Source organism: Pseudophryne corroboree, chromosome 7 (genome assembly GCF_028390025.1).
Source record: "Pseudophryne corroboree isolate aPseCor3 chromosome 7, aPseCor3.hap2, whole genome shotgun sequence".
In the NCBI taxonomy this organism is placed as follows: Eukaryota; Metazoa; Chordata; class Amphibia; order Anura; family Myobatrachidae; genus Pseudophryne; species Pseudophryne corroboree.
Window position 1 is genome coordinate 508,693,575 of NC_086450.1, and position 26,885 is coordinate 508,720,459.

Below are 26,885 nucleotides of genomic sequence, written 5' to 3' on the forward strand. Positions count from 1 at the left end.
AACCAACTGAATTGCCTGAGCCGGGAGGCGGGGATATATGGGGCTGGCCCGATGCATCCTGGGAGTCTGAAAAGCTTAACTGTTTGGTTTTAATCCGCTGTCACTTCGCAATATCCCAAGGTAGATCCTGTGGACACTGTGGATTTCAGAGTAAGAGGATTATCTAGGTAAATCTACCATAACCTCTGCTATTTCACATTTAATACCAATGAACACTTTAATAAGAGGCGCTGTCTATTTTTAGATAGTCTTTGGTATACATGGCTGCTAGAATTGTGCATTAGTCATAATGGTGTGGGCAGTACAATAACTTACCTGTGGCTCTCTGCCCTGAAAAATCCCTCTGGCCTAAACAATCCTACATATAAATTGTCTGATATAATAGAGCCAGTAGTGCCATACACTTTAATATGCACAATATGAAGACTCATTGAGTGACTACTCCCAGGATATCACCGGGTGAGACCTAACTGCTGTGCAAGGGTCTTATAAGGATACATTGCAGTACCAGATTTAAGAAAAAAAAAAAAAAAAACTATTTAAAAAGAACAAGAAATAAAGTTTTATTATAATGTTCCCTTAACATGTTTACAATGTTATATATTACTGTTTTAATTTGGGAAGATATTGTACTGGTCCACTACTGCCAAGGTAATCTATTCTATTTTACCTCCCCTAACATCACTTTTCCACGTCACACATGACCGATATATTAACAATAGAGTCTGTCAGGCTTGGATCTGTGGAGCGTCCACACACCCGGCTCTCATTGGCTTAATTTGGTCATCCCACGTGAAACAATCTGCACAGACCCAGCAAGTCGGAAACGATGCATGTATGAGGCGATTCACCTATCCAGATAGGTCATGTGACAATGGGGCGGGGCCTATTCACATATGATAGACGGATACATCAGGTGGGTTCAAAATGTGTTCTCCACTTTCATCAGGGAACTGGGTAGTTGCCTGGCCCGTGGTGGCTTTTATTGTGGCCTAAATGTAGGAGCACTGACTGGGTAGGTTCCTCTGCCAACAGTGTAATGACGCGGCAGAAGGTCAGCGAATAGGTCCCACAGAGTAATGCTGCTCGTAGTAATCAGACTTCTGGGAAAAATCATTGTAAATTGTACGAGAACAGCGCGAGACCCACGGTCGACTCAGTTCTCCGTGTCCTGGCGGTAGTATCAGTGATAAGGGCAGACTCTCCCTTAGAACACGCCCCATAGAGACTGCTTAGGGGTCTTGGAAGTCACTAAATGTTGGGGAAATGGTCAAATTTGTGGGCCCGGGGCTTGTTTTTCCCCTCCGGAGCAGGAGAAACGCCATTGCCGGGAATCTGCGGCAGCAGCTGCGTCTGCAAAGAAGGGGAAAGAAATATAAGTAACCCCCATCCTGGTATTTAATCTGTGGGACACAGAAACGTTTCCTGTGGGCATAGAGATTATTGCTACAGTAAATGTTTTTTTGTAGAATTGATCATTGCATCATATAGGAATATTCCACAGCAATTAAAGTGTAACAATTAGGCCGTGTCACCCCAATCTCCCCAGATGACGCTGGCCAGGAGGACACTCAGGGGTATTATTACCTGCTGTCTCCGCCTCCCCTTTCCCTTCCTCTTCTCTGGCTCCTCACGCGTGGGGTTTAAGTAATTACTCTCCAGGAGCTGCTCGCAGGACAGTCTGTCGTCAGGGTTCATGCGCAGGCATCCCTACAAAGAGGAGTCAGAGGTAGGAGAGGGCCTGGCCTGGGAAAACACTGAATGCAGCCTCTAGCACAAACCTGGGGGCACAGAAGTCACAAGAAGGAGCTTTTCCTTACATAAAGTGCTGAAACACACTACCCGGCTTTTGCCGGCCGGGAAAAAGCCGGACGGCTTTTTCCCGTGCCGGCATTGTAGTTAACAGTGTGAGGGCTAGGGTCCCTTCACACTGCACGGCCCCGGGTCTCACGGCCCCGGGTCTGCAGCCGGGTCTCACCACTGGAAGGTCCGGCGGGGACATACTAAAAGGAATGACACTCTGGTCTGCATAAATGGAATGCCAATTGACTATAATGGGAGTAGATTGAACATTTATATATATTTCCAAAAATCTTAAACTTATGAACTATATCTTCAGCACACTTCTTCCTAAGGTGATGTCACATATTATAAATCCAGAATGACGCGGAATGACTGCGGTTTGCTATGGAATGACAGCTGTTTTCTCCATCGCCCCTAAGCAAAATTAGCATGAAAGCACTGCATATGTCCCATATAAAACCCCCCGATTTTTCTATGATCCCCTAAGCGCACACAATAATCCTTTTCCATATGCGTCCGCCTACAACATTAGCCTACTATACATGTCACATAATGCGGAATTATGGCGGTTTTCTATGGAATGACAGCTGCTTTATCCAGCGCCCCTAAGCAAAATTAGCATGAAAGCACTGCATATGTCCCATATAAAACCCCCAAACTTTCTATGATCCCCTAAGCGCACACACTAATCCTTTTCCATATGCGTCCGCCTACATCTGTAGCCTACTATACATGTCACATCATGCGGAATGACGGCGGTTTGCTATGGAATGACAACTGTTTTCTCCACCGCCCCTAAGCAAAATTAGCATGAAAGCAGTGCATATGTCCCATATAAAACCCTCACATTTTCTATGATCCCCTAAGCTCACACACTAATCCTTTTCCAAACGTGTCCACCTACATCATTAGCCTACTATACATGTCACATAATGTGGAATGACGGCGCTTTGCTATGGAATGACAGCTGTTTTATCCACCGCCCCTAAGCAAAATGAGCATGAAAGCACTGCATATGTCCCATTTAAAACCCCCGATTTTTCTATGATCCCCTAAGCGCACACACTAATCCTTTTCCATATGCGTCCGCCTACATCATTAGCCTACTATACATGTCACATAATGCGGAATTATGGCGGTTTTCTATGGAATGACAGCTGCTTTATCCAGCGCCCCTAAGCAAAATTAGCATGAAAGCACTGCATATGTCCCATATAAAACCCCCAAACTTTCTATGATCCCCTAAGCGCACACACTAATCCTTTTCCATATGCGTCCGCCTACATCTGTAGCCTACTATACATGTCACATCATGCGGAATGACGACGGTATGCTATGGAATGACAACTGTTTTCTCCACCGCCCCTAAGCAAAATTAGCATGAAAGCACTGCATATGTCCCATATAAAACCCTCACATTTTCTATGATCCCCTAAGCTCACACACTAATCCTTTTCCAAACGTGTCCGCCTACATCATTAGCCTACTATACATGTCACACAATGTGGAATGACGGCGCTTTGCTATGGAATGACAGCTGTTTTATCCACCGCCCCTAAGCAAAATTAGCATGAAAGCACTGCATATGTCCCATATAAAACCCCCGATTTTTCTATGATCCCCTAAGCGCACACAATAATACTTTTCCATATGCGTCCGCCTACATCATTAGCCTACTATACATGTCACATAATGTGGAATGACGGTGCTTTGCTATGGAATGACAGCTGTTTTATCCACCGCATGAAAGCACTGCATATGTCCCATATAAAACCCCCGATTTTTCTATGATCCCCTAAGCGCACACAATAATCCTTTTCCATATGCGTCTGCCTACATCTGTAGCCTACTATACATGTCACATCATGCGGAATGACGGCGGTTTGCTATGGAATGACAACTGTTTTCTCCACCGCCCCTAAGCAAAATTAGCATGAAAGCACTGCATATGTCCCATATAAAACCCTCACATTTTCTATGATCCCCTAAGCTCACACACTAATCCTTTTCCAAACGTGTCCGCCTACATCATTAGCCTACTATACATGTCACATAATGTGGAATGACGGCGCTTTGCTATGGAATGACAGCTGTTTTATCCACCGCCCCTAAGCAAAATTAGCATGAAAGCACTGCATATGTCCCATATAAAACCCCCGATTTTTCTATGATCCCCTAAGCGCACACAATAATCCTTTTCCATATGCGTCCGCCTACATCATTAGCCTACTATACATGTCACATAATGCGGAATTATGGCGGTTTTCTATGGAATGACAGCTGCTTTATCCAGCGCCCCTAAGCAAAATTAGCATGAAAGCAGTGAATATGTCCCATATAAAACCCCCAAATTATACCAGGCGATTATACCAGGCAAATGTATCAAGGAGCACCCGCAGAGACAGGGGCTCAGAGTAGAAGCGGGACTCCTGTGCATGTGCGGTCCCACTTACCACACATGGAGTACATTGCTTGGGAGGGTTCTGGGGGAACCCTCTGCTGGATAATTAAGCGAAATGTAGCCCATAGGCTACAGCGGTCTAACTTCATCTTCAAATAGCATTAGCTGCAGGGGCCATTCTGGTAGTATCAAATCCACCATAGAAATGTATGGTGGCTGCAGCTGTTGTCGGGAATGGAGGAATCGCCACAGATAATGCAGATAAACGCTGCAGTCCCTCAGTTATACACTTGTATGGCTCAAAATATTTGCGGTTATCACCCGAAAAAGTTTTTTGGGGAGGAATAAGTGGTAAATATTTAATTATAAATGGGCACAAAGAGAGAGAGAGAAATTATATTATGAATATATAATGGTTGCTGTTAAAAACTAAATAAATTAGGAAGTATCAGTGTAAACTTTCCTTATTAGCAATAAAAGTGTGGGGACAGCTGCTTTTCGGAGCAAAGACAAGACTGGCTAATGCTGGGTACACACTGGTAGATATATCTGCAGATCAATGGATCTATAGGAGGATCGGAAGTGTGTTGTGTATACACGCTGCCCGACCCGTCTTGAATGACATCATGACCTGGGCTGGCAGTTTACATGCGCCCGCCCAGTTGCGTTGTCAATCACAGCCGGTTTGTGCAGGAGGTGTATGGTACACACACATTGTGTGTGCTGCAGGGACGACGTGATATGTCTGTGAATGACGGCGTTGACAGACATTGTTGGTACACACTGGCTGACGGACCAGCGATATACCAGCGAGTTTGCTTGCAGCTGGAGAGGGCCTGATGTTGTAGGAGAGACACTCTGTCTAAAGGTGCGTACACACGGGGGGTCATTACGAGTTGATCGTAGCTGTGCTAAATTTAGCAAAGCTACGATCATGTTCCCAGACTGTGCGATGCTTTTGTACTTGTTGAGTAACTCCCGGCCAGCGCAGCTCATGCGGCTGTCCGGGAGTTGCTCGTCGCTGCCCCTGGTCACGCAGCCGCTGCGGCACACCCCCCGCACGGTCCGGCCACGCCTGCGTTGGCCGGACCGCGCCCCAAAAACGGCGGCCTAACGCCGCGGTGCCATCCGCTCCCGCCCATAGACCACCTCTGCCTGTCAATCAGGCAAAGGTGATCACTAGGGAACTACGGCATGCGAACAACTTCAGCAAGCGATCGGGTCGGAATGACCCCAACGGTGCGATGTGCATAGCACCTGACATTGACTATGCGATTTGGCTGGAGCCCGGCACCATCGATATAGTCAATGTTGGGTTGCCTGCACAGTCTATTTTTTCTTGTCAAGTTTATGCCGCGGGACCGCACATCGGCATCGCAAGCTGTATACAGACGATGCGATATGCACTATATTTTCCTGCAATATGGACTATATGGTCCATATCGCAAGGAAAATCGCACCGTTTGTTTGCACCTTAAGATAGCATAGATTTACTCAAAAGTTACATGTTCGAGTTATTTCCAATTTTATACGTCATCGGCAGATGTGAGAGATGCCAGCAGCATCTCTATACAAAAGACGGCATCTGACTGATTAGCATATTTTCTCATGTCCACTGCAAGCTAAATCATATCTTCAAATGCATTTGGGCCCATCTCTGAATTTGGCCCTGAGTCATGGTCATTCACTCACTGGAATGCGGTATCTTGGCTAGTCAATTTGAATAACTTGATCAGCTATAATAATCAGTATTTGTTTTTTACAAAAAATGTGGAGTGTCTTTTACTAAATTGCTCATATCATTGCGTCAGTACTGTATATTACCTGTCACGGTTCCTATATAACAACACAAAATATTTAAAGAATACAGAGATGCTGCCAGACTTTTCAAATAACAATAGTACATTCAGTCTAAAACACTATAACATAATATATATATATATATATATATATATATATATATATATATATATATATCCTGACGAAAATCAATTGGATTGAAACATTGATCATCAGCGGAGTGGTCTCCCTGGGATTTTTTTATTATGTTGTTCGGTCCCGTGAATGCCTCCCCCCGCAGTGTGTGTATGTGTATGTATATGTGTATATACCTATATATAGTCAAAGAAGTGCTTGTCAATTATTGAATACCAGGTGTTTCATTCACACCCGATGCCACAGGTATATAAATTCAAGCACCTTAGCAATACTTTCTCCATTTGTAAACATTGGTGATACAAAATGGGTCGTTCTGAAGAGCTGTGACTTCAAGCGTGGTACTGTGATAGGGTGCCACCTTTGCAACAAGACGGTTTGTGAAATTTCATCCCTGCTGGATATTTCAAGGTCACCTGTAAGTGATATTAGAAAGTGGAAGCATTTAGGAACAACAGCAACTCCACACCACGAAGTGGAAGACCACGTAAAATCACTGAGCAGAGTCAATTACTGCTAAAGGGGTATGGTGCGTAAAAGTCACCAACGCTCTGCTGATTCCATAGCTGAAGAGTTCCGAACTTCCACTGGCATTAACGTAAGTACAAAAACTTTGCGGAGGGAGCTGGGTTTGGTGGATGCCGGAAGAACGTTACCTGTCTGACTGCATTGTGCCAACTGTGAAGTTTGGTGGAGGAGGGATAATGGTTTGGGGCTGTTTTTCAGGGTTTGGGCTAGGCCCCTTAATTCCAGTGAAGGGCAATCTTAATGTTAGTAACACAAATTAAAAACTTTCCTGGGGTTTTAAAACATGTAGGATAGAAACCGGGGCAAATACACCTGCCTTCAAATACTATTCCAGTGTTCATGTCACTTATATATATATATATATATATATATATATATATATATATAAAATCATTTATTTAAAATTAAGGTGATATTAAAGTAAAACAATAATCTATTAATGAATGTTACAAAACTCAATGACTAACGGGCATATTTATCACAATCCGCATCTCCGATACATATGAGATGTGATTAATACGACCGAGTCGGCAATGAGATAATAGAAAACATCACGGGGATGTATCAGTGGAGGAGACAGTAACAAAAAAATAAGGGGGTTTAACATGAGAGCTGAGAGGGACAGAGAGCGAGGAGGGGAGTGAGGGAGAGGGGAGAGAGAGACAGGGAGGTGGAGTAGAGAGGGGGAGGAGCAAGCCGGGACTGCTTCCAATAGGTAAGCAGCGGGGGCAAGCAAGCATTCGCCACCTATAGCGCTCCCACATTAAAGCTCCGAAAACATTGTATTTTCAGAGCTTGATGAATGAGGTCCCTATACTAGTGTATGGAGACGCTGGGCCAGCTCAGGAGGGAAAGGTGAGCAGGAAATATCTGTGATATATCAAAAAAAATAATATATATATATATATATATATATATATATATATATATAAAATAATTTATATATATCTGTGATATCTCCTGCATTACCTTCTTGATGAATTTCCCCAAAATTTAATTTTTACAAAAGTAGGTGAAAAAAAAAAAAGGGTTAATTTATCAAATCTGCTTTGCTACTATAGTAACTATACATCAAGTTTATCAGATGTGGTGCTACAAATGTTACACTGTACTTAATTAATTTCACTAACCATACCAAAAGCTATGTAATAAATAGGGGGACATGTACTAAGCAGTGATAAAAGTGGAGAAGTGAGCCAGTGGAGAAGTTTCCCATCGCAACCAATCAGCATGGGCGTAGCATTTATAATTTGCATACTATAAACACATACAGAGCAGCTGATTGGTTGCAATGGGCAACTTCTCCATTTTTATCACTGCTTAGTACATGTCCCCCAAAGTATGATGTGTGTACTTAGGGAAACATTTAATGCTAATTTTGTTTAAGGGCGCTGGATAAAGCAGCTGTCATTCCAAAGCAAACCGCCGTAATTCCGCATGATGTGACATGTATAGTAGGCTAATGATGTAGGCCAGGCCTGGCCAACCCGTTGCCCTCCAGCTGTTGTGAAACTACAAATCCCAGCATGCCCTTCCACAGTTTTGCTATTACGGAATACAAAAGTTGTGGCAGAGCATGCTGGGATGTGTAGTTTTACAACATCTGGAGAGCCACAGGTTGGCCAGGCCTGATGTAGGCGGACACGTTTGGAAAAGGATTAGTGTGTGAGCTTAGGGGATCATAGAAAATTTGGGGGTTCTATATGGGACATATGCAGTGCTTTCATACTAATTTTGCTTAGGGGCGCTGGATAAAGCAGCTGTCATTCCATAGCAAACTGCCGTCATTCCGCATGATGTGACATGTATAGTAGGCTACAGATGTAGGCGGACGCATGTGGAAAAGGATTAGTGTGTGCGCTTAGGGGATCATAGAAAATGTTGGGGTTTTATATGGGACATATGCACTGCTTTCATGCTAATTTTGCTTAGAGGTGGCGAATAAAACAGCTGTCATTCCATAGCAAACCGCCATAATTCCGCATTATGTGACATGTATAGTAGGCTACAGATGTAGGCGGACGCATATGGAAAAGGATTAGTGTGTGCGCTTAGGGGATCATAGAAAACTTGGGGGTTTTATATGGGACATATGCAGTGCTTTCATGCTAATTTTGCTTAGGGGCGGTGGATAAAACAGCTGTCATTCCATAGCAAAGCGCCGTCATTCCACATTATGTGACATGTATAGTAGGCTAATGATGTAGGCGGACGCATATGGAAAAGGATTAGTGAGTGCGCTTAGGGGATCATAGAAAATTTGGGGGTTTTATATGGGACATATTCACTGCTTTCATGCTAATTTTGCTTAGGGGCGCTGGATAAAGCAGCTGTCATTCCAAAGCAAACTGTCGTCATTCCGCATGATGTGACATGCATAGTAGGCTAATGATGTAGGCAGACGCATATGGAAAAGGATTAGTGTGTGCGCTTAGGGGATCATAGAAAAATTGGGGGTCTTATATGGGACATATGCAGTGCTTTAATACTAATTTTGCTTAGGGGCGGTGGAGAAAATAGCTGTCATTCCATAGCAAACCGCCGTCATTCCGCATGATGTGACATGTATAGTAGGCTACAGATGTAGGCAGACGCATATGGAAAAGGATTAGTGTGTGCGCTTAAGGGATCATAGAAAGTTTGGGGGTTTTATATGGGACATATGCAGTGCTTTCATGCTAATTTTGCTTAGGGGCGCTGGATAAAGCAGCTGTCATTCCATAGAAAACCGCAGTCATTCCGCATTATGTGACATGTATAGTAGGCTAATGATGTAGGCGGACGCATATGGAAAAGGATTATTGTGTGCGCTTAGGGGATCATAGAAAAATCGGGGGTTTTATATGGGACATATTCACTGCTTTCATGCTAATTTTGCTTAGGGGCGGTGGATAAAACACCTGTCATTCCATAGCAAAGTGCCGTCATTCCACATTATGTGACATGTATAGTAGGCTAATGATGTAGGTGGACACGTTTGGAAAAGGATTAGTGTGTGAGCTTAGGGGATCATAGAAAATGTGAGGGTTTTATATGGGACATATGCACTGCTTTCATGCTAATTTTGCTTAGGGGCGGTGGAGAAAACAGTTGTCATTCCATAGCAAACCGCCGTCATTCCGCATGATGTGACATGTATAGTAGGCTAATGATGTAGGCGGACGCATATGGAAAAGGATTAGTGTGTGCGCTTAGGGGATCATAGAAAGTTTGGGGGTTTTATATGGGACATATGCAGTGCTTTCATGCTAATTTTGATTAGGGGCGCTGGATAAAGCAGCTGTCATTCCATAGAAAACCGCCATAATTCTGCATTATGTGACATGTATAGTAGGCTAATGATGTAGGCAGACGCATATGGAAAAGGATTAGTGTGTGCGCTTAGGGGATCATAGAAAAATCGGGGGTTTTATAATTTATATGGGACATATGCAGTGCTTTCATGCTAATTTTGCTTAGGGGCGGTGGATAAAACACCTGTCATTCCATAGCAAAGCGCCGTCATTCCACATTATGTGACATGTATAGTAGGCTAATGATGTAGGCGGACACTTTTGGAAAAGGATTAGTGTGTGAGCTTAGGGGATCATAGAAAATTTGGGGGTTCTATATGGGACATATGCAGTGCTTTCATGCTAATTTTGCTTAGAGGTGGCGAATAAAACAGCTGTCATTCCATAGCAAACCGCAGTCATTCCGCGTCATTCTGGATTTATAATATGTGACATCACCTTAGGAAGAAGTGTGCTGAAGATATAGTTCATAAGTTTAAGATTTTTAGAAATATATATAAATGTTCAATCTACTCCCATTATAGTCAATTGGCATTCCATTTATGCAGACCAGAGTGTCATTCCTTTTAGTACTTCCCGGTCCGGCGGCCGGGCGGCCGCCGGGCCGTCTTTGGAGCAGTAAACCATGTGTGTGAAGGGGAGCTTTCACACACAAGGTTTTTTTCTGAAGCCGTGTCTGATGCTGCGCATGCGCACAGCATCACACACGGCTCAAAGCCGTCCTGTGTGAGCGACTCTGCCGGTTTCTCCCAGATGGCAAAAAGCCGGACAAAGTTTGTCCGGCTTTTTGCCATCCGGGAAAAACCGGAGTGTGTGTTAGAGCCCTTTGCTCCCACGACGTAGTCTCACAGCGGGTGTGGTGGGGTGTCATACAGTGGCAGAATACATGGGCAGACATATGGCTATTGGTAAGATTTAGCAGCATTGTCACAAGGTGGCGCCAGAGGTCGAGGGACAGAAAAGATGAGGGCTGTGCCTGTGTGTAAGATCTAAGAGGATGATTCAAGAGCTCACGGAACATGATTCCCTGAGCTCCTGAATCATGTGCATAGAGGTATGTGCACCTATAATAAATTATAATAATAATATATACAGTATGTGTACATGTTTCAGGGGTTCACCGTGACAGTAAATGGGATGAATGGCAGCAGAGGGATGAATTCCAGGAGGTATGACGGGGAATTACAGACCTGCGGCCCTTCCATCTTTGATATTATGGAAAATTTGGTATTTTAGCAAAATTTGACACCAGCCAATCAGAGAATGTGGCAGAGGGAGTTTCAGCGTGCGCTATTTCCCAGAATCCTCTGGGAGTCATGGGCCCTCCATTTTACCTTCATGAAGCTCATCGCCATAGGCTGAATATTTGGGAACTTTTCCTGAAGCGTCTCCTGCGGAAGAAAGAATTTGCAAAGATAGATTTAAATCCAAATGTATAGCAAGCAGAGGCGTCACTTTATAGCATGTTTATCCTGACGTTTATCACGCTGTCCAGAATGCTGCGCCTTTTTGTAGAATGGAACATGGAACATTTATGGGGGATATTTCTGGCAGTTGTTCCTTGGTCATTGCGCAGGAATGGCGCTGCCTGGGGTCTACAGCTGGGTGTCAGCAAATTTGGTGCTTTCGCCTTAGAGTCATTTCTGGTATAAAGTATTTGAAAAAAATAACAAAATAAAAATTGGGACAAAAATCTGCCCACACCACCCCCTAATCCACCTAACCGCTCCCCTACCCAAACCACCATGTTCCTTATAAGAGCAGCACAGTCTACCCTGTATTACTAAAAATATTTTATGCTGCGTTACGCTAGAAGTCACTCACAGGTAGGTCTGTTCCCTATTCTCTAATCACATGACAGGAAGTGAGTGTACAATAGCAGTGTACTTACCACATCGTCTGGGTCAGGCTCAGGGATGCTGACTCCATGGAAGAACTGGTTACTATGGAAAATGTACTGGTGCCTGGGGATAAGTTTTCCTGTGAGAAAGGCAAGGCGGGAAGTCATCTAACATTACTAATAAATCCCCAAATTGCCACGAATCAAGAACGTAAAATGACTCTATCTGACCACTGCACTTTTGTGTAAAAGTATAAAGTGTACTGTGAATATTTCCTTCCGTCGATCACCAGAGTTCTGCTATCGCTACCTGTATAGTCCTGATATGTGACAAAAAGCTCAAATGGGAAAGCAATGCATGTCAGTTATTTCCAGGAAAACTTAGTATGACATCACTGGCCATGCCGCACGTGTCGGGCAGTTCACTACAAACCTGCTACTTAAAGCTTCTGCGTTGCCTCAGAGCGATATTCCACAGGGACCCATACTATATCTCCACCTATGTATTGTTGAATGGGCTCTCACCAAGGAGACGGGGCAGAAAGCAACGTTATGTGTATACTCCGTGTGCTTCTCGTCAGTTCGTTCCGCTCTGCGCCATCCACTGGGCAGGTTATGGCACGGTTGGTGGATGAGAGACAGTCAAAAGGTCGACGTGATAATGGTCGACACAGCTTTTTAGGGTTTTTTCATGTTTTTACAACTTTTGCTGCATTTACCATCCATGCCACAAACTATTACCGTTAGTAACCTTGTGGCGGCCGAAGCGTGGCGAGAGAACGCATTTCAACAAATTTGGGCGAAATATTTTTAAAAACACTAAATAACACCATCAACCTTTTTGACCCTGTCGACCCTATGGTGTCGACCTATTGACAGAGCTGGGAGTTGCTGTCTAGTCTGATGTTCATCTGTCTACCCTACCCAGGGTCCTGATGATCAGGTAGAGCTGGTCCACGTCAGATTTCCCTGGCCACAGAGGCTGCCCAGACAGCAGCTCAGCGAAGACGCAGCCTACGGCCCAGACGTCCACTGCAGCTCCGTACTGTGTGTCCCCAACCAGCAGCTCAGGGGCCCGATACCAGCGAGTAGCCACGTAGTCTGTGTAGTCGTCACCCGGCCTGGCTGCAAAGGAAAAACAATAAGTAATGGGAAGCTCTGCTCCCCTCTCTGCTGCCATTTCCCGACAAATGCCACAGGCTCTAGTATGTAAATGAGGGGGAGGAGTCAGGGCCAGGAGCTACGTCCGCTGACGCTCAGCCATGTGGACAAATCCTGACTGAAAGACATTGGTGTCATTATACGGAGGGCGGATAACCCCTGTAATAAGACACTGAAGCTGATGCCAAGCATCCAGTATGCTGTATGTACATCACACGTTTGTGATTGGGGTTCCTCCCACACCCCAAAAACACACAGCTTCCGACAACAAGTGAACCCTAAAGTGATAGGGAATACACGTTGTGAGCTCCTCTGGGGCGGGGACTGGTGTGAATGATTGAAATAGTCCATACTTGCCTACTCTACCGGCAGCTGCGGGATGCTCCCTTTTTTGGGGGTAGCCCCCCCCACCCCCGGAAGAGTAGGCGGGTCTCCTGCATCCTAGCGATGCGGGCAGAATGGAGAGATAATCTCCCGTGTTCGCGGGTCCGTGGAGTGGCGAATGGGTTAAAATTACGCGAATCGCGGACCCGCGAATCGCAGCATTTTCTGGATGTGGGGGCGGGGCTTGTTGATGTCACAGTCCAGCCCCCCGAACTCTCCTTCAGCGTCTCCTCTCCTCTCCGGGCTTCTCCCGGAGAGGAGAAATTCAAAGTAGGCAAGTATGAAATAGTCTCTGTGAAGCGCCACAGAATATGTGTGCGCTATATAAATAAGGGTTAATATAATAATTATCACCGGGAACAGCTGCACATAAGCCCGGACATGACACTTACTCAGGATTCGAGCGAAGCCGAAGTCGCACAGCTTTATGACGCCCTGTTTGGTCAGAAGGATGTTCTCAGGTTTGACGTCTCTGTGAATGCACTAGGGGGGGAGAGACAAGCACGGTCACAGCTAAATACTGTGCATGAAACGTGGCAGTACCGCTGACATCTCCCCGCGCGGTATATCACTGGCGCCCTCGCTCGGCTGCTCTGACAGCCACCGTGTACCAAGTATAGCAGCACCACAACTTATCCATATAGTAACTGACAATATAGAGCTCCACATGTCACTGGGAGAACCTGCCGAGGTCACTGCTGTGTCATCTACCACCCCATTCCATAAGCCTCTGTGTGACTGTGACGCAGCACCCCTCCTGTGTGACTGTGATGCAGCACGCCTCCCGTGTGTGACTGTGATGCAGCACGCCTCCCGTGTGTGATGGTAACGCAGCAACACTCCCATGTGTGACTGTAACGCAGCACCCCTCCCGTGTGTGACTGTGACGCAGCACCCCTCCTGTGTGACTGATGCAGCACACCTCCCGTGTGTGACTGTGATGCAGCACGCCTCCCGTGTGTGACTGTGATGCAGCACGCCTCCCGTGTGTGACTGTGACGCAGCACGCCTCCCGTGTGTGACTGTGACGCAGCACGCCTCCCGTGTGTGACTGATGCAGCACGCCTCCCGTGTGTGACTGTGACGCAGCACGCCTCCCATGTGTAACTGTGACGCAGCACGCCTCCCATGTGTGACTGTGACGCAGCACGCCTCCCATGTCTGACTGTGACGCAGCACCCCTCCCATGTGTGACTGTGACGCAGCACGCCTCCCGTGTGTGATTGTGACGCAGCACGCCTCCTGTTGTGTGACTGATGCAGCACGCCTCCCATGTGTGACTGTGACGCAGCACCCCTCCTGTGTGTGACTGTGATGCAGCACTCCTCCTGTGTGTGACTGTGACTCTGACTCAGCACATTCCTGTGTGTGACTGTTACCCAGCATCATTCCAGTGTGTGACTGGGACGCAGCACTCCTCCTGTGTGTGATTGTAATGCAGCACATCTCCTGTGTGTGACTGTGACGCAGCACGCCTCCTGTGTGTGACTGTGACGTAGCACGCCTCCTGTGTGTGACTGTGATGCAGCACGCCTACTGTGTGTGACTGTGACACAGAAGGCAGCACATCTCCTGTGTGTGACTGTAACGCAGCACCCCTCCTGTGTGTGACTGTGACGCAGCACATCTCCTGTGTGTGACTGGAACTCAGCACGCCTCCTGTGTGTGATTGTGATGCAGCAACCCTCCCTTGTGTGACTGTGACTCAGCACGCCTCCTGTGTTACCGAGATGCAGCACCCCTCCTGTGTGACGGTGACGTAGCACCCCTCCTGTGTGTGACTGACTCAGCACGCCTCCTGTGTGTGACCGTGATGCAGCATGCCTCCTGTGTGACTGTGACGCAGCACGCCTCCTGTGTGTGACTGTGATGCAGCACGCCTCCTGTGTGTGACTGTGATGCAGCACATCTCCTGTGTGTGACTGGAACTCAGCACGCCTCCTGTGTGTGATTGTGATGCAGCAACCCTCCCTTGTGTGACTGTGACTCAGCACGCCTCCTGTGTGTGACCGTGATGCAGCATGCCTCCTGTGTGACTGTGACGCAGCACGCCTCCTGTGTGTGACTGTGATGCAGCACGCCTCCTGTGTGTGACTGTGATGCAGCACATCTCCTGTGTGTGACTGTGATGCAGCACATCTCCTGTGTGTGACTGGAACTCAGCACGCCTCCTGTGTGTGACTGTGATGCAGCACGCCTACTGTGTGTGACTGTGACACAGAAGGCAGCACATCTCCTGTGTGTGACTGTAACGCAGCACCCCTCCTGTGTGTGACTGTGACGCAGCACATCTCCTGTGTGTGACTGGAACTCAGCACGCCTCCTGTGTGTGATTGTGATGCAGCAACCCTCCCTTGTGTGACTGTGACTCAGCACGCCTCCTGTGTTACCGAGATGCAGCACCCCTCCGGTGTGACGGTGACGTAGCACCCCTCCTGTGTGTGACTGACTCAGCACGCCTCCTGTGTGTGACCGTGATGCAGCATGCCTCCTGTGTGACTGTGACGCAGCACGCCTCCTGTGTGTGACTGTGATGCAGCACGCCTCCTGTGTGTGACTGTGATGCAGCACCCCTCCTGTGTGTGACTGTAACGCAGCACGCCTCCAGTGTGACTGTGACACAGCACGCCTCCTGTGTGTGATTAAAGCAGCACATCTCATGTGTGACTGTGACACAGCACGCCTCCTGTGTGTGATTGAAGCAGCACATCTCCTGTGTGTGACTAACGCAGCACGCCTCCTGTGTGTGACTGTGACGCAGCACATCTCCTGTGTGTGACTGTGACGCAGCACATCTCCTGTGTGTGACAGTGACGCAGCACGCCTCCTGTGTGTGACTGTGACGCAGCACGCCTCCTGTGTGTGACTATAACGCAGCACGCCTCCTGTGTGTGACTGTGACGCAGCACGCCTCCTGTGTGTGATTGAAGCAGCACATCTCCTGTGTGTGACTAACGCAGCGCGCCTCCTGTGTGTGACTGTGACGCAGCACATCGCCTGTGTGTGACTGTAACGCAGCATGCCTCCTGTGTGTGACTGACGCAGCACCACTCCTCTGTGTAACACAGCACCCCTCCTGTGTGTGACTGTGACTCAGCACGCTTCCTGTGTGTGACTGTGATGCAGCACGCCTCCTGTGTGTGACTGTGTTGCAGCACATCTCCTGTGTGTGACTGTGATGCAGCACGCCTCCTGTGTGTGACTTGTGACTGTAAGGCAGCATGCCTCCTGTGTGTGACTGTAAGGCAGCATGCCTCCTGTGTGTGACTGTGACGCAGCACACCTACTGTGTGTGATTGTGACGCAGCACGCCTACTGTGTGTGATTGTGACGCAGCACACCTACTGTGTGTGACTGTGACGCAGCACGCCTTCTGTGTGTGACTGTAACGCAGCACGCCTACTGTGTGTGATTGTGATGCAGCACGCCTACTGTGTGTGATTGTGACGCAGCACGCCTCCTGTGTGTGACTGTGACGCAGCACGCCTCCTGTGTGTGACTGTGACGCAGCACGCCTACTGTGTGATTGTGATGCAGCACGACTCCTGTGTGTGACTGTGACGCAGCACGCCTCCTGTGTGTAATTGTGACGCAGCACGCCTCCTGTGTGTGACTGTGATGCAGCACGCCTCCTGTGTGTGATTGTGACGCAGCATGCCTCCTGTGTGTGACTGTGACGCAGCATGCCTCCTGTGTGTGACTGTGATGCAGCACGCCTCCTGTGTGCGATTGTGACGCAGCATGCCTCCTGTGTGTGACTGTGATGCAGCACGCCTACTGTGTGTGATTGTGACGCAGCACACCTACTGTGTGTGACTGAAGCAGCACGCCTTCTGTGTGTGACTAACGCAGCACGCCTACTGTGTGTGATTGTGATTCAGCACGCCTACTGTGTGTGATTGTGACGCAGCACGCCTCCTGTGTGTGACTGTGACGCAGCACGCCTCCTGTGTGTGACTGTGACGCAGCACGCCTACTGTGTGTGAATGTGACGCAGCACGCCTCCTGTGTGATTGTGACGCAGCACGCCTCCTGTGTGTGACTGTGACGCAGCACGCCTCCTGTGTGTGACTGTGACGCAGCATGCCTTCTGTGTGTGAATGTGACGCAGCACGCCTCCTGTGTGTGAATGTGACGCAGCACGCCTCCTGTGTGTGAATGTGACGCAGCACGCCTCCTGTGTGTGAATGTGACTCAGCACGCCTCCTGTGTGTGAATGTGACGCAGCACGCCTCCTGTGTGTGAATGTGACGCAGCACGCCTACTGTATGTGACCAGGCACTATTGTGTGTATGTTACCAGGAAATAGGTCAGAACGAGAGGTGACTGTCCAGGTATTATTCCTGGTAACATCTGAGGAGATAAATGTAGTAGCTGTTGGTGATCACTGCACTTACGTTGTTCCTGTGGCAGAAACTCACGGCCTGTAGTATCTGCAGCACAATGTTCTTTGTCATCGCATCAGGAACCCTGAAATAGAAGCCACAGGAGGGTCAGGGTGACATCCGGCTGGAGAGACCGCACCAGGATATATACTGGTAGATGGGGATTAGAATTCACCAAGACATTTTGCACGAGGCAACAGGAGAAATGGGATTACAAAGACGGCAAGTCTCCAAACTGAAGGCCTTAATCAGAGATGTGCGTAGAACCGATGCTTTCCGTACATCTCCGATGGTCATTGATCCAATGTTTATTTTTAAACAAAAAATTGACTTCTGGCCACACCGTAAGGAAATTTAGGTTTGCATTTTTCATTAACAGCCACATGGGCACAGTCTGTTTCCTCATATGTACTAACCCGTTGGGGTGTTTCTCCAGCTCATTAAGAACAGTGTGATCACAGTATTCAAAGACCAGATGCAGCTTCCTCTTCCTGCGGAAGACTTCCAGCAGATTCACCAGGTTACTGTGCTTCAGTTGCTGGAATAAACCCAGACCAGGAGTTACAGCAGGTTCAGGGGACATCTACGCTTACTGTATGAATGGAGGCAGCAGGAAGCCACAGACTGAGAGTTATATAGTGGGAGGAGCAGGGTCCCCAGCAGCACAGAGTATATCAGGAAATGAGTGATGTGTCAGTGAGGACAGGGCTACATGTGACAGGGGCAGTGGCATGATGTGAGGAGGGGAATGGAGGCAGCAGGAAGCCACAGACTGAGAGTTATATAGTGGGAGGAGCAGTGTCCCCAGCAGCACAGAGTATATCAGGAGATGAGTGATGTGTCAGTGAGGACAGGGCTACATGTGACAGGGGCAGTGGCATGATGTGAGGAGGGGAATGGAGCCAGCAGGAAGCCACAGACTGAGAGTTATATAGTGGGAGGAGCAGAGCCCCAGCAGCACAGAGTATATCAGGAGATGAGTGATGTGTCAGTGAGGACAGGGCTGCATGTGACAGGGGCAGTGAGATAGTGTGAGGAGGGGTATAGAGGCAGCAGGAAGCCACAGACTGAGAGTTATATAGTGGGAGGAGCAGTGTCCCCCAGCAGCACAGAGTATATCAGGAGATTAGTGATGTGTCAGTGAGGACAGGGCTGCATGTGACAGGGGCAGTGACATAATGTGAGGAGGGGTATGGAGGCAGCAGGAAGCCACAGACTGAGAGTTATATAGAGGGAGGAGCACGGTCCCCAGCAGCACAGAGTATATCAGGAGATGAGTGATGTGTCAGTGAGGACAGGGCTGCATGTGACAGGGGCAGTGACATGATGTGAGGAGGGGAATGGAGGCAGCAGGAAGCCACAGACTGAGAGTTATATAGTGGGAGGAGCAGGGTCCCCAGCAGCACAGAGTATATCAGGAGATGAGTGATGTGTCAGTGAGGACAGGGCTGCATGTGACAGGGGCAGTGACATAATGTGAGGAGGGGTATGGAGGCAGCAGGAAGCCACAGACTGAGAGTTATATAGTGGGAGGAGCAGGGTCCCCAGCAGCACAGAGTATATCAGGAGATGAGTGATGTGTCAGTGAGGACAGGGCTGCATGTGACAGGGGCAGTGACATGATGTGAGGAGGGGAATAGAGGCAGCAGGATGCCACAGACTGAGAGTTATATAGTGGGAGGAGCAGGGTCCCCAGCAGCACAGAGTATATCAGGAGATGAGTGATGTGTCAGTGAGGACAGAGCTGCATGTGACAGGGGCAGTGACATGATGTGAGGAGGGGAATGGAGGCAGCAGGAAGCCACAGTCTGAGAGTTATATAGTGTCCGGAGCAGGATCCCCAGCAGCACAGAGTATATCAGGAGATGAGGGATGTGTCAGTGAGGACAGGGCTGCATGTGACAGGGGCAGTGAGATAATGTGAGGAGGGGTATAGAGGCAGCAGGATGCCACAGACTGAGAGTTATATAGTGGGAGGTGCAGGGTCTCCAGCAGCACAGAGTATATCAGGAAATGAGTGATGTGTCAGTGAGGACAGGGCTACATGTGACAGGGGCAGTGACATGATGTGAGGAGGGGAATGGAGGCAGCAGGAAGCCACAGACTGAGAGTTATATAGTGGGAGCAGCTGGGTCCCCCAGCAGCACAGAGTATATCAGGAGATGAGTGATGTGTCAGTGATGACAGGGCTGCATGTGACAGGGGCAGCGACATGATGTGAGGAGGGGAATGGAGGCAGCAGGAAGCCACAGACTGAGAGTTATATAGTGGGAGGAGCAGGGTCCCCAGCAGCACAGAGTATATCAGGAGATGAATGATGTGTCAGTGAGGACAGGGCTGCATGTGACAGGGGCAGTGACATGATGTGAGGAGGAGAATGGAGGCAGCAGGAAGCCACAGACTGAGCGTTATATAGTGGGAGGAGCAGGGTCCCCAGCAGCACAGAGTATATCAGGAGATGAGTGATGTGTCAGTGAGGACAGGGCTGCATGTGACAGGGGCAGTGACATGATGTGAGGAGGGGAATAGAGGCAGCAGGATGCCACAGACTGAGAGTTATATAGTGGGAGGAGCAGGGTCCCCAGCAGCACAGAGTATATCAGGAGATGAGTGATGTGTCAGTGAGGACAGAGCTGCATGTGACAGGGGCAGTGACATGATGTGAGGAGGGGAATGGAGGCAGCAGGAAGCCACAGACTGAGAGTTATATAGTGGGAGCAGCTGGGTCCCCCAGCAGCACAGAGTATATCAGGAGATGAGTGATGTGTCAGTGATGACAGGGCTGCATGTGACAGGGGCAGCGACATGATGTGAGGAGGGGAATGGAGGCAGCAGGAAGCCACAGACTGAGAGTTATATAGTGGGAGGAGCAGGGTCCCCAGCAGCACAGAGTATATCAGGAGATGAATGATGTGTCAGTGAGGACAGGGCTGCATGTGACAGGGGCAGTGACATGATGTGAGGAGGAGAATGGAGGCAGCAGGAAGCCACAGACTGAGCGTTATATAGTGGGAGGAGCAGGGTCCCCAGCAGCACAGAGTATATCAGGAGATGAGTGATGTATCAGTGAGGACAGGGCTGCATGTGACAGGGGCAGTGACATGATGTGAGGAGGGGAATAGAGGCAGCAGGAAGCCACAGACTGAGAGTTATATAGTGGGAGGAGCAGGGTCCCCAGCAGCACAGAGTATATCAGGAGATGAGTGATGTGCCAGTGAGGACAGGGCTACATGTGACAGGGGCAGTGACATGATGTGAGGAGGGGAATGGAGGCAGCAGGAAGCCACAGACTGAGCGTTATATAGTGGGAGGAGCAGGGTCCCCAGCAGCACAGAGTATATCAGGAGATGAGTGATGTGTCAGTGAGGACAGGGCTGCATGTGACAGGGGCAGTGACATGATGTGAGGAGGGGTATGGAGGCAGCAGGAAGCCACAGACTGAGAGTTATATAGTGGGAGGAGCAGGGTCCCCAGCAGCACAGAGTATATCAGGAGATGAGTGATGTGTCAGTGAGGACAGGGCTGCATGTGACAGGGGCAGTGACATGATGTGAGGAGGGGAATAGAGGCAGCAGGATGCCACAGACTGAGAGTTATATAGTGGGAGGAGCAGGGTCCCCAGCAGCACAGAGTATATCAGGAGATGAGTGATGTGTCAGTGAGGACAGAGCTGCATGTGACAGGGGCAGTGACATGATGTGAGGAGGGGAATGGAGGCAGCAGGAAGCCACAGTCTGAGAGTTATATAGTGTCCGGAGCAGGATCCCCAGCAGCACAGAGTATATCAGGAGATGAGGGATGTGTCAGTGAGGACAGGGCTGCATGTGACAGGGGCAGTGAGATAATGTGAGGAGGGGTATAGAGGCAGCAGGATGCCACAGACTGAGAGTTATATAGTGGGAGGTGCAGGGTCTCCAGCAGCACAGAGTATATCAGGAAATGAGTGATGTGTCAGTGAGGACAGGGCTACATGTGACAGGGGCAGTGACATGATGTGAGGAGGGGAATGGAGGCAGCAGGAAGCCACAGACTGAGAGTTATATAGTGGGAGCAGCTGGGTCCCCCAGCAGCACAGAGTATATCAGGAGATGAGTGATGTGTCAGTGATGACAGGGCTGCATGTGACAGGGGCAGCGACATGATGTGAGGAGGGGAATGGAGGCAGCAGGAAGCCACAGACTGAGAGTTATATAGTGGGAGGAGCAGGGTCCCCAGCAGCACAGAGTATATCAGGAGATGAATGATGTGTCAGTGAGGACAGGGCTGCATGTGACAGGGGCAGTGACATGATGTGAGGAGGAGAATGGAGGCAGCAGGAAGCCACAGACTGAGCGTTATATAGTGGGAGGAGCAGGGTCCCCAGCAGCACAGAGTATATCAGGAGATGAGTGATGTGTCAGTGAGGACAGGGCTGCATGTGACAGGGGCAGTGACATGATGTGAGGAGGGGAATAGAGGCAGCAGGATGCCACAGACTGAGAGTTATATAGTGGGAGGAGCAGGGTCCCCAGCAGCACAGAGTATATCAGGAGATGAGTGATGTGTCAGTGAGGACAGAGCTGCATGTGACAGGGGCAGTGACATGATGTGAGGAGGGGAATGGAGGCAGCAGGAAGCCACAGACTGAGAGTTATATAGTGGGAGCAGCTGGGTCCCCCAGCAGCACAGAGTATATCAGGAGATGAGTGATGTGTCAGTGATGACAGGGCTGCATGTGACAGGGGCAGCGACATGATGTGAGGAGGGGAATGGAGGCAGCAGGAAGCCACAGACTGAGAGTTATATAGTGGGAGGAGCAGGGTCCCCAGCAGCACAGAGTATATCAGGAGATGAATGATGTGTCAGTGAGGACAGGGCTGCATGTGACAGGGGCAGTGACATGATGTGAGGAGGAGAATGGAGGCAGCAGGAAGCCACAGACTGAGCGTTATATAGTGGGAGGAGCAGGGTCCCCAGCAGCACAGAGTATATCAGGAGATGAGTGATGTATCAGTGAGGACAGGGCTGCATGTGACAGGGGCAGTGACATGATGTGAGGAGGGGAATAGAGGCAGCAGGAAGCCACAGACTGAGAGTTATATAGTGGGAGGAGCAGGGTCCCCAGCAGCACAGAGTATATCAGGAGATGAGTGATGTGCCAGTGAGGACAGGGCTACATGTGACAGGGGCAGTGACATGATGTGAGGAGGGGAATGGAGGCAGCAGGAAGCCACAGACTGAGCGTTATATAGTGGGAGGAGCAGGGTCCCCAGCAGCACAGAGTATATCAGGAGATGAGTGATGTGTCAGTGAGTACAGGGCTGCATGTGATAGGGGCAGTGACATGATTTGAGGAGGGGAATGGAGGCAGCAGGAAGCCACAGACTGAGAGTTATATAGTGGAAGGAGCAGTGTTCCCCCAGCAGCACAGAGTATATCAGGAGATGAGTGATGTGTCAGTGAGGACAGGGCTGCATGTGACAGGGGCAGTGACATGATGTGAGGAGGGGAATGGAGGCAGCAGGAAACCACAGACTGAGAGTTATATAGTGGGAGGAGCAGGGTCCCCAGCAGCACAGAGTATATCAGGAGATGAGTGATGTGTCAGTGAGGACAGGGCTGCATGTGACAGGGGCAGTGACATGATGTGAGGAGGGGAATGGAGGCAGCAGGATGCCACAGACTGAGAGTTATATAGTGGAAGGAGCAGGGTCCCCAGCAGCACAGAGTATATCAGGAGATGAGTGATGTGTCAGTGAGTACAGGGCTGCATGTGATAGGGGCAGTGACATGATTTGAGGAGGGGAATGGAGGCAGCAGGAAGCCACAGACTGAGAGTTATATAGTGGGAGGAGCAGAGCCCCAGCAGCACAGAGTATATCAGGAGATGAGTGATGTGTCAGTGAGGACAGGGCTGCGTGTGACAGGGGCAGTGACATGATGTGAGGAGGGGAATGGAGGCAGCAGGAAACCACAGACTGAGAGTTATATAGTGGGAGGAGCAGGGTCCCCAGCAGCACAGAGTATATCAGGAGATGAGTGATGTGTCAGTGAGGACAGGGCTGCATATGACAGGGGCAGTGACATGATGTGAGGAGGGGTATGGAGGCAGCAGGATGCCACAGACTGAGAGTTATATAGTGGAAGGAGCAGGGTCCCCAGCAGCACAGAGTATATCAGGAGATGAGTGATGTGTCAGTGAGGACAGGGCTGCATGTGACAGGGGCAGTGACATGATGTGAGGAGGGGAATGGAGCATACTTGCCTACCCTCCCGGAATGGCCGGGAGGCTCCCGAAAATTGGGTGACCCTTCCGGCCCCCCGGAAGAGGAGGCAAGTCTCCCGATTACAGGGGTCCCCCCTGCCCGGCTGCCCACTTAGCGAGTGAAGTGGGCGGTCCGGGCAGGCGATATCAGGAGATGAGTGATGTGTTAATGAGGACAGGTCTGCATGTGACAGGGGCAGTGACATGATGTGAGGAGGGGAATGGAGGCAGCAGGAAGCCACAGACTGAGATTTATATAATGGAAGGAACAGGCTCCCCAGAAGCACAGAATAGTAAAGGCTCCTGACATGCATAAGTATTGTGGTATCAAGTCCCTCTTTATGTGACAAATAGTCAGTACAACTAATTTTACCCCACAACTGTCATTTTTTGCACGGATGTGATTTGTGACAAAATGACCTCACCTTTAACATACGTATCTCACGTAAGGCAATCTTTTTAATGACAGGGTCATCCTCCGACTCAACAAACTTCTTGATGGCTACTACTTGCCCGGTGTCCTTATTCCGACACTTGAAGACCACCCCGTAAGACCCTTCACCAATTTTGGCCAACTTCTCGTACTTCTCCATCCCTGGAGTGCAATGGCAGTCTACCGGTCCAATTATATTAAGGTGTTGTATCAGCTATAAGGTAATGTGTATATTTGTTAGGTGCACCACCTGTAATTCTGCATTATAAAACAGTATGCAAGTCACAGTAATGGGCTGTAACCCAGAGCTGACCATTAAACGTTAGTCCTCATTGCAGTGAGTGAATTGTTCTTGGGAAAAGAACCTTATTATTGGAAATGAGTAGCTACCAATCACATCCCATCTTCTGTAGTTACCATCCAATGGCATTCCGCCTGCTCTGTCTATCACATGCCACCCGCACAGGCCAACTGTCTGGCTGAAGATACAACCCTATTAAAGTGGACTTTTCTGATAATTAAACAGGCAGCAGAAAATACGGTTTAATTACAGTGACACAGGTGATGCTACAGTATATCCTTTCAGACACACAGCAGATGTAACTCTGCTATTGTGTAATCAAGAATACGGACGGACTTCGCATAAAGGGATACATTCGACAAGACAAGAGAAACCTTACAGCGAATGAGGCCACTAATAATGTTCCCACATAAGTCAATAAGAGCACAGGTCAATTATGACCCCTAGTGTCTATGTGCCGCTCCCACAATGCCGTGCGGTGCATAGCGCACCACACAGCTGTGACAGCACAGCACCGGGGCGCACCACCAGTAGCGGATCTTGCTACGGCGGCGGCGCCCTCCGGAAGGCGGCGCCCCGTGCAAAAATCCTGTGTGCCCGTAGCAAGATCCGCTACTGAATGTTATTTTTTGGTTTATCGTATTGCACTCTATGCTAATCTGGTATTCATGCCCTGACCACCTATTCTTACTTCTCCCTCTGCACCTCCCAGAGGGCAGGCATGAAACATAGGTTCTATTTACTAAGCCTTGGAGAGAGATAAAGTGGATGGAGATAAAGTACCAGCCAATCAGCTCCCGCCGTGTTACATGCTGTGTTTGAAAAATGACAGGAGCTGATTGGCTGTTACTTTATCTCCGTCCAAGCCTTAGTAAATAGACCCCATATAGACCAGTGTGGGTTAACATCACAGTACGTCACTGGGAATTACACAGATAAATCTTGCTGTGATCCCAATATGCAAAAAAAAAAAGCAAAAAATGAAATAATCTATCCCGCAAGCCGCGTATCTCCCTTCTGCCATTACCCTGCAGTGTTACCAGCCGGGTACCTCATCGTTTTGTATTTATTTGCAGCAGTGATCACACAGCGATAAAACCGGAGTCAATATTTGCCCACAGCACAGACCGCAGCCAGCACGGCCCACGTGGGGTGTAAATAAATTACAGCCGTCCTGTTCCTAAACAGTCCCAATTCCACATGGCCTGTCCCTGCCAGGTATCCCAGAATGAAGGCGGAGCGGGTAGAAACATGATAAATCACAATGTAACCTGATAAAATGACATTACTATCACATAAAACGTTTATTCCTCATCAGCCGCTCCCGAGTAATGTAAATAAAGTGACTTTTACCACTGATTTATGCACACCACAGAACATACAGGTGTTGCAGCAATTCAAACACACCATGAGGTAAGTACATATATATTCTGGTGTATAGAAGACACCAGCTTCACCATGCGTAAACAAAACCCAAAGGTCAGACACCCTGCAAAGCTACCCCCGCATTATATAAAGTGCAATGGAAAACATTATTAAGTACGTCACCCACTGGCTGGTGTAATCCCAGAGGAGGCGGCTGTCCCCAAGAATGTGGTAGCGTCCCCGTGTCACCTGTGGTCACTCACTATAAATTCTCCACCAGCTGCCCTTCTAGTAATGGGAGTCTATGGGTTGCCCGGGGCAACCGTGCTCAGGCTGCAGGGGAAAGCACTAGGCCGGGACGGCCTTCTTCCCTCCCTCCCTCCCTCCCTTCTGGAGACTGTGCTGCCCTTTGTTTGCAATGTCAGGCAAGGAGTTTCTATGGTGATACTGGCATGTAGGCCTAGGACCGCATTCAGGGCCTCTCCTGTCACCGTTCACAATGCAGGAACCGTGCAGGTCGTTTACAGGGAACTTGTTACAGCGGTGCCACAAAAATCCTCAATGCGTACATTTACATATTAAACTATATATACTGTATGTATATAGATAGATAGATAGATAGATAGTTATAGGCAGGGCTGCCACCTGTTTGTGATGTTCTGAAGATCGTGAGCTTCTGCATGTTTTTTCATTTAGTTGCCTCAAATTACCCCAAAAGCACTTTTTTTCTACAGTTTTTTTTATTTTTGCACTTTTTGTTTAATTGCTTTGCAATTAAATGAAATTCGGAAGCGTTAATAATTTTTTTAATA

At 48.6% G+C, this 26,885-nt stretch overlaps 1 protein-coding gene across 3 annotated transcripts; it reads right to left on the minus strand.

Moving 5' to 3' along the window:
- Positions 1-538: 538 nt before the first annotated feature.
- Positions 539-26,443, minus strand: CDKL4 (cyclin dependent kinase like 4). Of its 3 annotated transcripts, none has more exons than XM_063935418.1 (10): positions 26,337-26,443; positions 24,400-24,621; positions 18,147-18,268; positions 17,743-17,815; positions 13,738-13,828; positions 12,725-12,925; positions 11,852-11,940; positions 11,295-11,351; positions 1,588-1,710; positions 539-1,353 (listed from the first exon to the last, which is right to left on the minus strand). In XM_063935418.1, the coding sequence occupies exons 2-10, from the start codon at positions 24,565-24,567 to the stop codon at positions 1,252-1,254; spliced, it is 1,026 nt and encodes a 341-aa protein (XP_063791488.1). In that variant the 5' UTR covers positions 24,568-24,621; positions 26,337-26,443; the 3' UTR covers positions 539-1,251. The 3 variants fall into 3 exon arrangements, with proteins under 3 accessions (XP_063791488.1, XP_063791486.1, XP_063791487.1); XM_063935416.1 differs by having other exon boundaries at positions 26,261-26,443; XM_063935417.1 differs by having other exon boundaries at positions 26,257-26,443.
- Positions 26,444-26,885: the final 442 nt, after the last annotated feature.